The sequence below is a fragment of the Pseudonaja textilis genome, chromosome 1, assembly GCF_049901715.1.
Source record: "Pseudonaja textilis isolate UNSWEBS1 chromosome 1, rPseTex1.2, whole genome shotgun sequence".
Taxonomy (NCBI): Eukaryota; Metazoa; Chordata; class Lepidosauria; order Squamata; family Elapidae; genus Pseudonaja; species Pseudonaja textilis.
In genome coordinates this window covers 27,258,714-27,273,047 of record NC_141990.1, presented here as the reverse complement: position 1 = coordinate 27,273,047, position 14,334 = coordinate 27,258,714, and the positions used below count along the sequence as shown (strand labels likewise).

The following is a 14,334-nucleotide window of genomic DNA, read 5'->3' as shown; positions in this document are numbered from 1 at the left end:
ATGAAGTAAACCTGTATGTCGCCCAACTCTCAATGACTCTGGATGGCTCAGAACAATCAAACAAAGATATTTCAAGAAAATCAGTAAATCATAAAAAAATAAAGATAAAAGGCTGATGAAGTGTGAAGGTCCCACTCTCCCTCACAGGAAAAAATGGATTTGACACAAAAGCACTGCAATCTTGGAGTGGTTTTCAGAGAGGTGTTTGCTTTGTTATCTTTTCACTCCGCTGTTTAATAAAATCTTTTCTAAAACTTTGCTAATATATTACTGAATTTTATGTCACAATGAAACATAAAACTTTTATACTGCAGTAGAACTTTTTATCTAATTTTTATCTAAATCATTACTCATTTATTTATTTATTTATTTTATTTAACGTACATGTTACCTGACAGTTCATAGCATAGAAAGATGTAATCCAAATAGAGAACATAGGAATAATCAGGATGGGCAGATCCAGTTATAGACATTACTATACACCCAGGGCCTGGGAGAACCTTCTGGTGAGAGCCACCTGGATCTCAGAGGAAACCTCATTTTATTTGGCAAATACCACAATAGGGAAACTGGAACCTGCCCTGGAAGAAGTAAGAGAACCACAATAAAACAGTGCTCCCTATTTCCAATCCCCAGAGTTAGCCCAGAAGGTATTGTAGTCAGTGGTATCAAAAGCCAGTGAGAAACCAATGAACATAAGGATTAATTCACCACTTCCACCCTGGCTCCATCTCAGATCATCAACAAGTGCAACAAAGGCTGTCTCTATATAAAGTCCTAGCCTGAAATCAGTGAAATGGATTTTTATTCTATTCAGTCCTCTCTGTTTTCATAATTTTTACCCCATTATTTGAATTTCTAATTTATTTCTTTCATAATTATTTTTTTTAAAATTTCTCATCCCATTTGACACTTGAAATAGACTTTGTTTGGAAAGCTGGTATAGAAATTTTTTAAAAATAACCATGACTTCCAGGATGCCTTCTTGTAAAGCTGTTGCATGCTTGTATCATGGTGGTCTGATTATATATAATCCAGATTGTAGCACCATCCCACTGTGCTCAGCAATGAGATCAAATGTTTGCTCTCAATTTCTGCCATTCCATGTTCAAATCTGACAATAGTCATTAGATCATGTTGAGTGCATTCTACAGTTTATTTCTTTAAAATGTTTGGTCACTTTATGGTTATGGAGAAGTGATGGATAACAATTTTCATTTTGAGAGATCAAAATCTTTGAAGAAACCCTAGTCCTCAACGTATCCCACTTTCAACTGCATTTATGGCACAAATCAAATATTTGTGAAGAAGAAACAATGTGTTAGGCCCCCAAAACGAAGAAAGAAACATTGAGATTTTTCTGAGCTTATTTCTTTAGTATTGTCACCTATGGATAGAAATCTTGCCAGACTAAAGCAGATCGTGTGCATCATATATAGAGCTGACAAGTAATAGGAAAAGGCCATTTTCACCCTCTTTCTCTCATGCAAACCATTTAAACTGTGTTGTCTTTTGCTGCTTCAGAATGCCTACCCTCTCCCCTGGGAATTTGACAATATCCATCACACAATGTGGAGTTGATCCATAACTAGAAGGGAGAAGAACTCCAAACTTCAGGGGAGATCTTACAAATCTATCCATAAGCTTGATGTGCTCTCCAGACATGCAGATTTTGTTGTTGGAGTTCTGGTTTGGATACTGTGTTCTAATTTGCTTTTGGTTACCCTGCTTTAACTCTCCCAATATGAAAAAGGAACTATAGATGTACCTGATGGTAGCACCATAGGGAGGAGAAGAAAAAGTCATGGATTCAGCCTCTTAGTTACTATCGGTATCTGTTCTCTTATTACTCTTTTCCCAAAAGATATTTCTCTATTCCTATGAACATCTTTTGCTCTTTAAGTTCTTTCCTTTTATCTTGGAATTCTGGGGAATCTCTGCAGCTACCATACAGCACCTCAGAATAGCAAAGATTATATTATATTATAATCCAATATTCATTCTTTGTTAGCATAAAAGAAATATATGTGGGCGTTTATGTGCATCAATAAAAATGCAAAAGCTAAGAAGGATCTTGTCCAATGTGAACAATCTCTGAAGAAACAGCAACTGTGAAATGCCAGTAGAAAAAAAAAAAAGATACCCCACAGTTAATTATGGAGTGGGAATACAATGGGAAGTAATGTGCTTTGGATAGTAGAAAAAATATACTAGCAATCTCCCAAATGGAGGGTCAAGTGTTCAGAGGAATCTTAAAAGAGACCAAACAATCTTCCTGTTCTGCTTGCGAAAAAATTTGATTACTGCAAATGGAAATTATGGCTTTACAGTGCTGAAGGCTTACTGTAGTTGGTGATTTTGCCACAATGCGGATACTCTTGGGTGTTACAGAAATGGAAGGTTATTTATTAGCAAGCAATTAATGTGTTAGAAGAGCTCTAGCTGGAAAGTGAAAACTGACTTCAGCAGCGGATTTCTTTTTAAAAAGGGAAGATTAAAAAATTAAAGTGATGTAACATTTTCTGAGGGCAAATGAGGGATGGATATTTGTAAGTTTCTGCATTCATGGAAACGGCAAGGACAAGAGACCAAGAAACAAACAGACATTGGTGTTCTGTGAGGGAAATTAAGAAACTGCTTTTGTTATAGCAGCAGTTGAAAGAAATGAGTTCACTTCAAAGGAAAGAGAGAGAAGGTTCTGTTTGACCTTCACTGCAGGTTTTCAGCCCATGTTCTGAAGAACCAAAGTAAAAAATTGGGATGGCAGGGAAATTTCCCATCTTTGAAGAAGAGCTTGTCAAGTGCAGGTAGTCCTCAGCTTACAACCACAATCGGGACCAGAATTTCTATCGTAATGTGTTGAGGTCGCAAGTTGAGTCTGACCGATTCTTCAACAATTTTTACAGTGGTCTTTAAGCAGTTCGCTGTGTTGTTGAGCTAATCACAACTTCTCCAAAATAAATATGCATAAATAAATTGCTAGTTCATTCCATTTTTAAGAAGTTTACCGTCTTAAGAATCCATTTTTTTGCTAGCTTTTAATAAAGGGAGGTTTTAATTATCACTTTTAGGAGACTTTTTTACAATACTACTTTGTTGTTGGAAAACCTTTACAGTTTAAAAAAAGATGAATTGAAAAATGCAAATTTTCAAGCACTGGAAATATATTGTCTTCAAGGAAAAGTATTACAAATGGTTCATCAAATATTCTTGGGTTGGGTGGAGATATAAATTTATTTGTACCTTTAGAAAAAAGCACCGTAGAGCATGCTTAGGAAATGCTGAAGGAAATTAGTAACAAGAATGCTCAATTCAAAAAATTATACTACACTAAATGTCAGGCAAACTGACTGAAAATACTTGGAGAGATGCTGGGGGGGGGGGGCAGGCACAACTGATACTAGGGGAGTATTATTTTCAGCATATTGATACTGGAAGTAGCTGCAATAACTACAGTTTGAAATAATTGGGAAATACTGTGTTCTCATTGAGCTTAGGTTTTTAACTCTGATGAGCAAATTGGAACAGCTTAATTTGCACATAAAGAATGAAGCCCCTTATTTACAGCACAAAAAAAATGCTATTTAGGATTTTAAGGGAACTGGGCTACCAGGACTCATTATGCCTAAAATATGATGCCTGTAAAATAAGTAACTTTCTACTGTTGTTTGAGAATTTTTACAGTCATTCAGGGATTAATACAAAAGGAACATCTTTTCTTATTGCAGCCAGTCCCACGAATTATGGTTCAGCCTGCCAGGATTGATGCCAGTCCCGCAAAAACCCAACAGGTGGGTCCTTCTGAACTGTCCATGGTGCTGAATTGTAACATTGTAACATTGTTGTTACATGGAGCTGGGAGGCAACAGTAATTCCACAACTACTATCAGAATCAATAAAGAACTGAGTTCTCCAAACATGCAAAAAGCTGTTATAGTTATTTATACATTCATGGTGTAGATTGGAGACATTTGTCTATGAATTATCCTAAGCCCCTATGCATATTAAGCTTTCAGTGTCAGAAAGGGAAATCCAACTTGATCCTGCATGAGCCAGATATTCTAATTGCTCAGTTTTCACATAAAAAGATCTAAGACTTGTTGAATTATCACTATTCTATTGTAATGTCATCACTAGTGTGTCCAAAAGCCAGCAAGTGCACAACCACAGCACTATGCCAAGTAAACAGTATTCCATGTTGTAGGTATCCAATGGAATAAGAAACAGGAAGCCAGGTTTGAGGGCTGTATCTCCTTATCTCAGATAATAGCACATTTAGTCTGCATAATATCAGGTGATTCACAATTTTTCTTATAATTCTTCCTTTGCAAATATCACCTTGGAGTCTCCTTGCTTTAGTTGCATCTACCGCACTATAGTTAACTATCTTTCTATCCTCCAAGGTCCTCTTGTAAGGACTGCACCTTCTTCTGCAGAAACATTCCTTTCCATGTGATCTTAAATCAATGGTCTAAAGTTGTTGACTGGAATAGGGAATAGACATGCAGCAAAGTTTATCAGGAGACATTGAAAAAAATCCTCATGATGTCAAGAGTTTGCTGAAGGCATGGGCTGGCAAAAGCCCATGTTTTTTCAAAGTTGGCTGGTGCTACTTCATATTTATTATATTGTGTATATATGCATGTGGGGGTATATATATCATATGCATATTATGAACTGTTAAGCATAGAAAGAGTCATTAATTCTGAAAGTTGTGGATTTGTAGTGTTGCGGTTAACACATTTGGGAAGGAAGCCATTTTTGGCATATGGAGTTACACAAGGTGATACTTGACTTGGAAATGATGATTTATGCCTTCTGTAAATTAAGCCAAATAACTGGGAGAGACTTATAAATCTGGCTTGTTTCCCACTTCACATAAATTGCCTCTTTCAAACAGCAAACATATCTTTCTGTAATATAAATGATCTTTTAGTAAATAATAGGAGTCATATTTCATGTGCTATATGCATTTATATATTAATCCTACTAGACCTTCAGCCTATTAGCCAGACTGCCTCCTTTGAGCCTGTTAATGCTCTAGCATAGAAATAAGCCACACACTCATTGGTATGTGTTATTCATGCTATTTATTTCTACATACTTATTTATTAATGTATTTTTAGTTTCCCCACCACCCTAAGGATCGCAAAGTGGATTACAAGCTATAAAATGCAGAAGATAAAACAATAAATGAGCCTATAAAATGTGTAATTCCATAAGGTGATACATTCATCCACTCTGGATATCAATGTATCCTAAAATTGTTAATTTTGAATGTCTCTTATCCCAAATCATAGTCTTCTTCAGACTATGAGAATTCTCACATTTTGAATAATGGGTGAAGCTTCCTTCATAGGGATGGGGAAAGGAATTTATGGACATTTTGTATTAATGAATGCAAGGCCTCTGAGTTGTTGGTATACTCTTAAGAATTCCTGCATGATATACTGGACTTCCTTCTCTCTGTCCATGTACTATAGGTCCAATCGCAATTGCAGACAGTATGTCAACCTTACGAAGTAGACCTGATAGGAAACATGACCAGATCAGCTAATTTCATTTTATTGTAAAGCTGCATTAAAATGAAAATACAATTCTTCCCTTGCCAACCTTAATAGCCTGAAAAACTGTATTTGTGAGCCCACTATCCAGCTGCAGTATGTTGTTTCTTACTCGGCCATACCCTTGGCAGTGTCATTTTGCCCCCATGGTTTTCCCCACATACCATTATATAGTGGGGGACATATATGCTTCCTGGAAGGGAAAAAAACAACAACAGCACAAGGAAGTACAAGTAGATTAATATGCTCTCTCTGCTTCTTTAAATTACAGAAACTGTATCTCAGAACCCTAGATACTGGGGAATCAAAGGACACAGGGCATTCCCTTCACCTCTGACTAAGCATTTTTAGAAATGGGATGAAAAACCAGATGGATCTTGGATGATGCAGGAAGGCTGCTCTTGTTTGCCCTTACCCAAATCCATCTTTCATCTTCAACTTCCTTCAAAATATAAATCAAAATGTGGCAAGCCTCTTCAGATATGGCAACCGAAGTTAAACAAATGTATAGTTTATCTTTGTTGTGTTGTTTTCTGTTTTCCTAAATGTAAGTTTGACAATCTCTGACCCTTTTCTGCTTCAGGTTACCGAGGGACAAGGAAGCAAAGGACCTTTTGAGGTGGCTTTGCAGTTGACAGAGTTGGGGAAGAACCTTGAAAAACCAACCAAAGTGCCTTTACAGCAGTCCACAGTGGACATCCAAGCACAAGATTCTCAAGAAGGTCCACCAAGTCCCTTGAGTGAAGCCTCCAGTGGATACTTCTCTCACAGTGTTTCTACAGCAACCCTTTCTGAAGCACTTGCATCAGGAAACGACCCCCATCTTCAACCCAGTAGTCAGACCTCCACCACAAATGATGCCCCCTCAATTTCAAAAACTCCTAAGGTGGTGTCTTCAACAGATAATCCTATAAAATCATGTTCTGATTTAGCTTCTCAATGTTGCCATTCTCTTCCAAAGAGGGATCCAGTTCTCCCTGGCCTTAAAGATGATCAAATAGACAATGAGAAAATGAGCTATAATGGCAACTTAAAATCAAGATCTGTTGATTCTGCTATTGCTCTAAATGATGATCAGGTTTCTCCCTCCCTAGTTACTGAAGATACACATTGCTGTTCTATCTCTCCTAATAAGAAACAAATACAATTGACACAGACAACCATCTTATTACCATCAGAGAGCCCTCCTTCTGTCCCAAAGGAGGTTCCCATTTATAAAACAGGACCTTCAAAATCTCCAGCTACGGTTGACCTGCCTTCTCAGTCCAGCACTACAACTTCTCCCTTCAAAATCCAAAGAGTACGAACATCAGAACTCAAGTCCTTCTCCAGTATGTTGAGTGGGGATCCGGGAGCTTCTTTGTGTTCAGAGGAAGAAAAGAGCAGACAGAATTCAGAAGACTCAGAAGACCAGAACAACAGCGTAGATGCTGGTTCTGAAGAGAAGTTGGATGCAGCAGCATCTGACTCAGAAGAAACCAATGAAATCCCAGACTGGCTGAAAGAAGGCGAATATGTAACTGTTGGCACGAATAAAATAGGCACTGTGAGATATGTTGGTCCAACAGACTTCCAGGAGGGAACCTGGGTTGGAGTTGAGTTGGATTTGCCATCAGGTAAGTGTTGAGAAATGTTGTTGGGATGCAGTAAGGTGTGCAGGAAATGGTAGTGGCTGGCTTCGGTGGTTGTTTTTGTTTCCCTCGATCCACGGGTGATTCCCTCAGACCTTTATCTCTTATTGAAGTCTGTCTAGTTTCTTTCACTGTTCTCCAGTGTAGGTCAGTCGCACATAGAAATTTTTCTTAAGGCACGTAGAGCAGTGCAGGTGGAAAAAGTCACCAGTTTGGTGAGCCTTTCTCCTTAATGTCCAGTACTGTTTGAAATTCTGCCACCTTCCACTTGGATAGGTTCATCATCCCCTGGATTAATCTCTACTGAAAAGGGGAATCAACCTGCATTCAGATACAGTTCCTTCAACAAAAGTGATTGGAAATAGGGTGACTCATCCAGAGCATACATGGAAATCTGTCTGACTGTAAAGGATTTCTTTACTGAGTGGCATAACCCACATTTGCATCCACAAGATTTGTGGATGAGTTCAATTAGTCTGGTTCAATTTGCAACTATCTCCCATTTAAAAGCCTGGCGAATTAGCCAGAAGAGGCAATAGTGGGCAGCTTCATATGACCAGAAGCACTGATTGTGAAAATGCAATTCCACTAGGCTTAACTTTGTATTTTGAATGGCAAAGAAAACTTGAAAACATATGATATTATATTTGAATTCATTCATTCATTTATTGGGTTTTAGGTAAATAAAATAACTCTAGATGGTGTACAGTTAAAATCAGAAAAGTCATGTAAAATGTTCTATCAATAAGAAGAAGCAGTCAAGGATAGAATTATTAAAGTTAAAAGAGGGGAGTGAGGGACTTTGAGGCACTAACTAAATAGAAGGGTTTTGGTTTTTTTTGGTTCTCTGCAAGCCCCATATGAGTCTTCAGACTCTCCCCAAAGACCAGGAGAGTGGGGGCCTGCCTCGTCTCTTGCGGGAGGATATTCCAAAGGACAGGGACTTCTGCCTCTACTTCTGAGCTTCCATATCAAGATGAAAGCCTTGATAATATATGCTGAATACGCAGCATGCTGAAAATATGCCATAGAAAATAAAAATGTTTATTATAAGACTGTATCGTTGCTCTGAATTAATTTGTGCAACTACCACCTCAGTTAGCAGGAAGGAGAGGCTTACTTTCCTAAGCAATTTTTATGGAGCCCAGGAAACATTATTGGTGGTAGAGAAAGTGTCCTGTGTGCTGATGTGTAGCCAAATGCTGCCATGGGGGTGCTATGTCATCGAGCAACATGTTTTATTGAACTACCTATTGCCCAGCATCCACTAGGCAGTATCCTTAGCCAAGATGCATTTATTTCATGATTTAATGAAACAACCCTTTTCAAAGAAAATCTCTTTATCTCAAAGGTAAGAACGATGGTTCAATTGGAGGCCGGCAGTACTTCAAATGCAATCCAGGCTATGGGCTCCTTGTGAAGCCAAGTCGAGTCAAAAGAGCTACAGGTTCTGCAAGGCGGCGGAGTGCTGGAATGAAACTACAGGGCACAACTGGGACCGCAACTGAGCACCGGCGGAGTGGCACCTTCTCAGGCTCTGCCTCCAACTTGGCTTCTTTGACTGCTTTAGCCAAGACAGAAGGAGGATCAGTTCCACGGACTGAGAAAAGTAAAAAGAATGCAGAAAACAGGAAATCATGGGCTACTTGAGAGCATCTCCCAAAGGGCATGTCTGCCTGGCTCGCAACACTACTGTGTGAAACTGACCCTTCCTTCCTTCCTTCCCTTCCTTCCCTTCCCTTCCCTTCCCTTCCCTTTCCTTTCCTTTCCTTTCCTTTCCTTTCCTTTCCTTTCCTTCCTTTCCTTCTTTCCTGAATGGCCTTTCTTTGCACTACTAAGCCAGTTGGAGGAGATGGTTGATGTGTGTCAGAGTATATGAGTATTCTGGATTTCTTTTACTGAAATTTGTTGGTCTTTGTCATGATGGAGTAACATTAGGCTCTTGATGCAAATGGTGACCTTTCCCAGTGTGTTTTTCCAAATCTCTCCTTTCATTCCCCAGCCATTCAAAGGAAGTCTTCTATAAGAGATGTTGGCAGGGCTTATTTTCTTAGAAAGACTGCCAAATGCTGCTTACTAGCAAAATGTTGCCCTTCCAAGTCTCATCATTAAACCACAGTGAACCAATGAGAATCATAGAATTTGGCAGATCACAGCCTATTGGAAAAAGTGCCTGTCTTTAAGACTTCTTTTATGATCTTTAAACTGTTCTTGTTGATATCAGTGGGGAAATATTGTCCCTCGTTCTACTGGAATGACGATTGGGGACTAGCATACATGCACATTGCTTTTCTTTTCTTTTAAAATTCTCAATCCAATCTGTGATTACAGTCTAACATATCTGACCTTTTCCATTTAAATGGAAGAGTAAATAGTGCATTTTTTTTCTTCTAGTGGTTTATTATTATGGTTGGCTACACAGTCAGACAGAGGTTTAGATCGGATTTGGCTTTTTTATCAACCTATCATGTCCTTCCCCAAGGACCTTGGGCAGGCAGATGTTATTGTTTCATGTTAAAGGTTTTATTACTATTATTATTATTATTATTATTTTCAGCATTCCCTTCAGTGCTGTTGTATTTATAAAGTAAACCTCAGCATTTGGCATTCTTTGCCTTTGTTTTAAGTAACATAACACAAAGAGGGAATTCAAAGCCCTAGAGGTAAGGTGGGCCTTCCTTACGATCTGGATTTTCACTAGTGATAAACCTGGTTAAACTATGTGTGTCCATGTTGCTAGAGCTATATATTTATTTGTTATTTATTGTTTTCTTTTTAAAGAGAAGCGTAGGGAATCCCTTGCGACTTACAATCAACCCACTGCCTACCGTTGCACAGAAACACACACGGTTCAGGGTAATCATCTTCTTTCCATATACTCACCCTGTCTTCCTCCCATGGAAGAAGAGGGGGTGAATTCAAAATGAATATACGTTTTTTGTGCCTGCAGGATTTTGAGGTCACAACTTGAATGCTGTGCATAATTTCCATGGGTGCAATTGGATCTTATCTGCAGAACTTTTAACCAGCAATGGCTTCTCCATGGCTTGAAAATCTCTGTTGGATAAGTCCCACCAGGGAGATAAAATTAGCTTTGTTGCCCAGATAGAAAGAGGTTTAGCTATTTTTAAAATGAGGGTAAATAGCTCAGGGGTGAATCAGATGCTTTGCCTGCAGCAGGTTCCAGGTTGAAGCCAGCTACGGAGAGCGCTGAGAAAGGTCCTTGCTCAACAAAGACTCAGGAGAACAATTGCCGGGAAGCTGTGTTACATGGGCCAGGGGTTTGGCCTTGGATAATCTGGCTTCTGATGCTCCTTTGGAAGAAGGCAGGAATATCCAAAGTAAAATGGTTGGGAATTGAGCAGAGGGATTTTATGGAGGATATTAGGCAATGGCAGACGTGCCTAAATGATGCCAATGAGAGGAAAAATCTTTCAGCTCCACAGTTGCCACCAAAAGATAACAGAGACTGAGAAGGAGAGCTGCTGGACTATTCTAAGGGCTTGCTTTGTAGCATATAAATTCCCATGACCTATATTTTTATATCCTCCTTCCATATGCTGCTAATAGACTCTCTTTGTACTGGTGAGCTTAAGGAAATTGATCTAACTATTACATCTTAAATGACTTCCTTCTGTACTAATCTGATTTTCTAACTGAAGAAAACTGTTTTACAATTAAAGCTGCTGCTAAGGAGAATGAAGAAATTGGTAGCAGCACTTAGCAGTTTCCATTTTCTCACTTGCTTTGTGTATATATTTTATGGTTGTAGAACATTTACATGATTTCAAGTGGTCTTTTTTTTTCAACAAGAAAGACGATTTCGAAATCTTAAAAGACCTTCCTGCCAATCCAGGCAGGATGAAATTACATTGAAGCCTTGTTAAAATCAATGCACTAATAATGTTCTTAGATTTCTGCCCTCCTTCAGGACTGCTTTATTGGGTGGGTGACAAACACTAGAAGAATGGCCAAACACTGTCCTGCTTACAACTATAACTTGGATGGCTACTTTCTGTTTAACTGCCTACTATTGAATTTTAATTTTTTTAATCATTTTTATTAAAAGTTTTACAAAGGATATAAAAATGAACAACTAATAAAAATAAAAAGAGGAAAAGGTAGATAAAAAAAGACAAAAAGGCAGAAAGAAAGAAGAATTATTATTATTATTATGATGTGCAGGCCTTTTCCAAGTCTTTCCCATGCACTTTATCCTAAAGCAGGGCTGTCAAACTCCTGGCTGGCAGGCCAACTGTGTCACGTGCTGGCCACGCCCACGCTTGGTTTAGCGAAGGGGGGGAAAGTCCCGATATGTCACATGATGCCACCATGACACCGTGAGTTTGACACCCCTGTCCTAAAGGAAAACAGAGCTAACCCCATAAGAAATGTTGACAGGCTGTGGACAATTTAGAGTTTCTTTAGAACAGTGATTTTCAAATGTTTTCAGTCCACATTATAGGACCTATTAGTTAAAAAAAATCCCAGGATCCTTATCAAGAGAGAGTTCCGGTGATAGAAAACTGGCTGTATGAGAGGGAACCTTTTTATTTTTGCCCTTAGACTCTCACATAACCCTATCAAGTTTTCATAAAACTCTAGGCTTCCATGGGATGCAGTTTTAAAAACCCTGATTTAGATACTTGTAGGTTTGGGGTCACTATAATCTCTGTACCTGCTCTCTCTCTCTCTCCATCTCTAAATGCTGAGTCCACTTTTCCCAACAATATAATCTGTATTTTATTCAGCAACCAAGGTACACTATCTATAATGCAGAACAGCTTTCAAGATTCTTTTGAAAAAATAGTGAAGAAAGAGGAAACAAAAAAGTGTTGACTTAAAAGCAAACTGAGGGGGTAAAGAGATTCCCACTGGTTTTCTGGACTGGAAAAATGAACTTTATAAGACAGAGCCGCCTTTTCCAATAGTGAAATTCTTCTCTCTCCCTCCCCCTTCTCCCAATTAAGCTCTATTTCTGTTCTTAAGGCAAATAGAGCAGGGATGGCTCTGATGGATTAAGAGGTTTTCCCCAGCTTCAGGAAGCGGTGTTAACAAAGGTGATTCCCTTGTTCAAATGGGTTTTTGAAATATTGTTGAGGTTCTGGTAGTGCCGTTTAGAAAACAATATTCCTTTTGTTTCCGTCCATTAACTTCTAAAGCAAAAGCTTTCTGAAGTGCTCTGCTAAAACCACCATCCCAGACTTCTCTGCAACTAAGAAGTCTGTCTTAAACATTAAAATGTGTCTAAAATGTTACCTAATTGATTTACTACTGCATTCCTTTTGCACGTGATTTGCATCCAGCCATTTTAAGCAAAACAATAGTTGTGTTAAGCATCTGTGACACTGCCTTGTGTCTTATGACATGTAATTCCAATAGCTACAGCTGTTTCGTTTTAACCAGGCCACAACCATGGTGCCTTAATTCAAAAACTGGTCGACCATTACCTCCCACATGTCTACTGCTTCCCTCACTTTGCAGGGCAATTGGCTTATACTGCAAGCTTGTGGGTTTTGGGTTTTTTTGCAAAGTGTATGGATTCAGAATGTTTTGGTTGCCATCATCTTTCTTTGTCAAAGTTCGTACCTTCATGGAAGAGATTCGAAGACTAGAAATTGAATAGGATAGAAATAGAATAGAACTCTATGGTGCATGACGAGCATGTGCACCATAGCACCTTCATAAAGAGGCTGTGTTATTTCAGTCTGTAATACATCAGACCTGGAGATTGACCATATCATGTGATGAGTAGGTCAGCCATGTAGTTGGAACAGTTCCTTCTAGTGAAACTACGATAATGGCTCTGTTTGTAAATTGCCCTGACAATGTACAAAACTCTTTATGTTGAGATAGTATGGAATTGTCACTTAAAAGTTCTTAGGATCTAAGTTCAAACTCCCATGTAGCCCCAAAGTTCACTGGGTGTGAATGGAAACCTCTATCATATCTTTATCTAATAGGCTGCTTGTCACTTACTTTAAGGCAAAATGGAATTTAAATTAATCAATGCAAAAATTACATAATTCTCGTCTACATAACTCTTCCTTTTTTATTAGCACACACCCTTCATAATCTTGATTGGTGCCAACTAATGTGTTGCATCCATTGATTTGGCACTGTTACATACTAAGCAGTGTTTAATAATGACAACTGGCACACAGTGGAATATAGGATCCTGCATGATTCCAATCTAAGGCATCATCCTGTCTGCTTGAAAATTGAGAGATTCTTCATGGCATCTCTTTACAGTTCTTACACGGTTTCTTTTCAGGGTCCCAATGCCTTTCTTTTGGGCAGAAAAGTGTGATAAAAGTAATAATATTTTGTATCAGCATTTTAAAATCATTTTTACTGAGATGAGGCCAAAAGCCACATGGAACTCTGTTCAGCATGACAGTATTTGCAGGGCCTCTCATGACTCTCATCACTGCACATCTAACATGATGTTCACATTTAAGGTATCCTGAAAGACCTACAAACAGAAGATGAGCTTATGTTTAGAAAGCAAGTTCACCTTCCAAGCAACTCTATCCACTAGGCTACCCAAAGCATTTCATTGCCTGGACACTAACTTCCTGTTTTCGAGAAGCTGTTTCTTGTCTGTCGATTTTGTAAATGTTGGGAGCCTGTATATAAAGAGCAAATGTTGAGACTGGTTTTCAGAAGTATTGTTGGTTGTACCTTTTTAAAAGATGCTAAAATCCAAAGATTCTTGTAATGAAGTGTAAAGTTTGTAATGCTCTCTCTTGTATTATATACTAAACTTGTAATATTGTACCATATCTGTGACAAATGTTACCTAAATAAAATACTTTCCTTCTGTCAAGCTCGTTCCTGTATTTCAATGTCCCATGCCCTGATGTAGGGTCTGTCTAAGTTAGGATTTCTCTCCAAATTTCGTACCTAATATATTTCTTTAAAGCTCATATGTCATTCCATTAATCTGACAAGAAAATGTTTAACCCTTTCAACTAACCTGTATGTGCAATGTGTGCTTTCACAAAAAAAGCCACTATGCTATTCATCCTTCATGTTTTATTCTTGTTTTAATGAAATGTCCATTTGCTTTGCTTAGTTTTGAGAGTATGTCCAGTAAGCTAGAAAGAGTAAATGGGTTTAGTGGGTGAATGTTTCCT

The 14,334-nt window shown here is 38.4% G+C and overlaps 1 protein-coding gene across 4 annotated transcripts in view; it reads left to right on the top strand.

The window, feature by feature from the left end:
• Positions 1-14,024, top strand: part of KIF13B (kinesin family member 13B) — a 142,528-nt gene extending 128,504 nt beyond the window's left edge. For 3 of the 4 annotated variants that reach the window (XM_026715918.2, XM_087929880.1, XM_087929894.1), the window contains 3 exons: positions 3,729-3,791; positions 6,148-7,180; positions 8,547-14,024. In XM_026715918.2, the coding sequence (XP_026571703.1) occupies positions 3,729-3,791; positions 6,148-7,180; positions 8,547-8,845 (1,395 nt within the window). In that variant the 3' untranslated portion in view covers positions 8,846-14,024. The remainder of the gene's footprint in view (positions 1-3,728; positions 3,792-6,147; positions 7,181-8,546) is intronic. The other variant, XM_087929888.1, reaches the window with a different exon arrangement.
• The last annotated feature ends 310 nt before the right edge of the window (positions 14,025-14,334 follow it).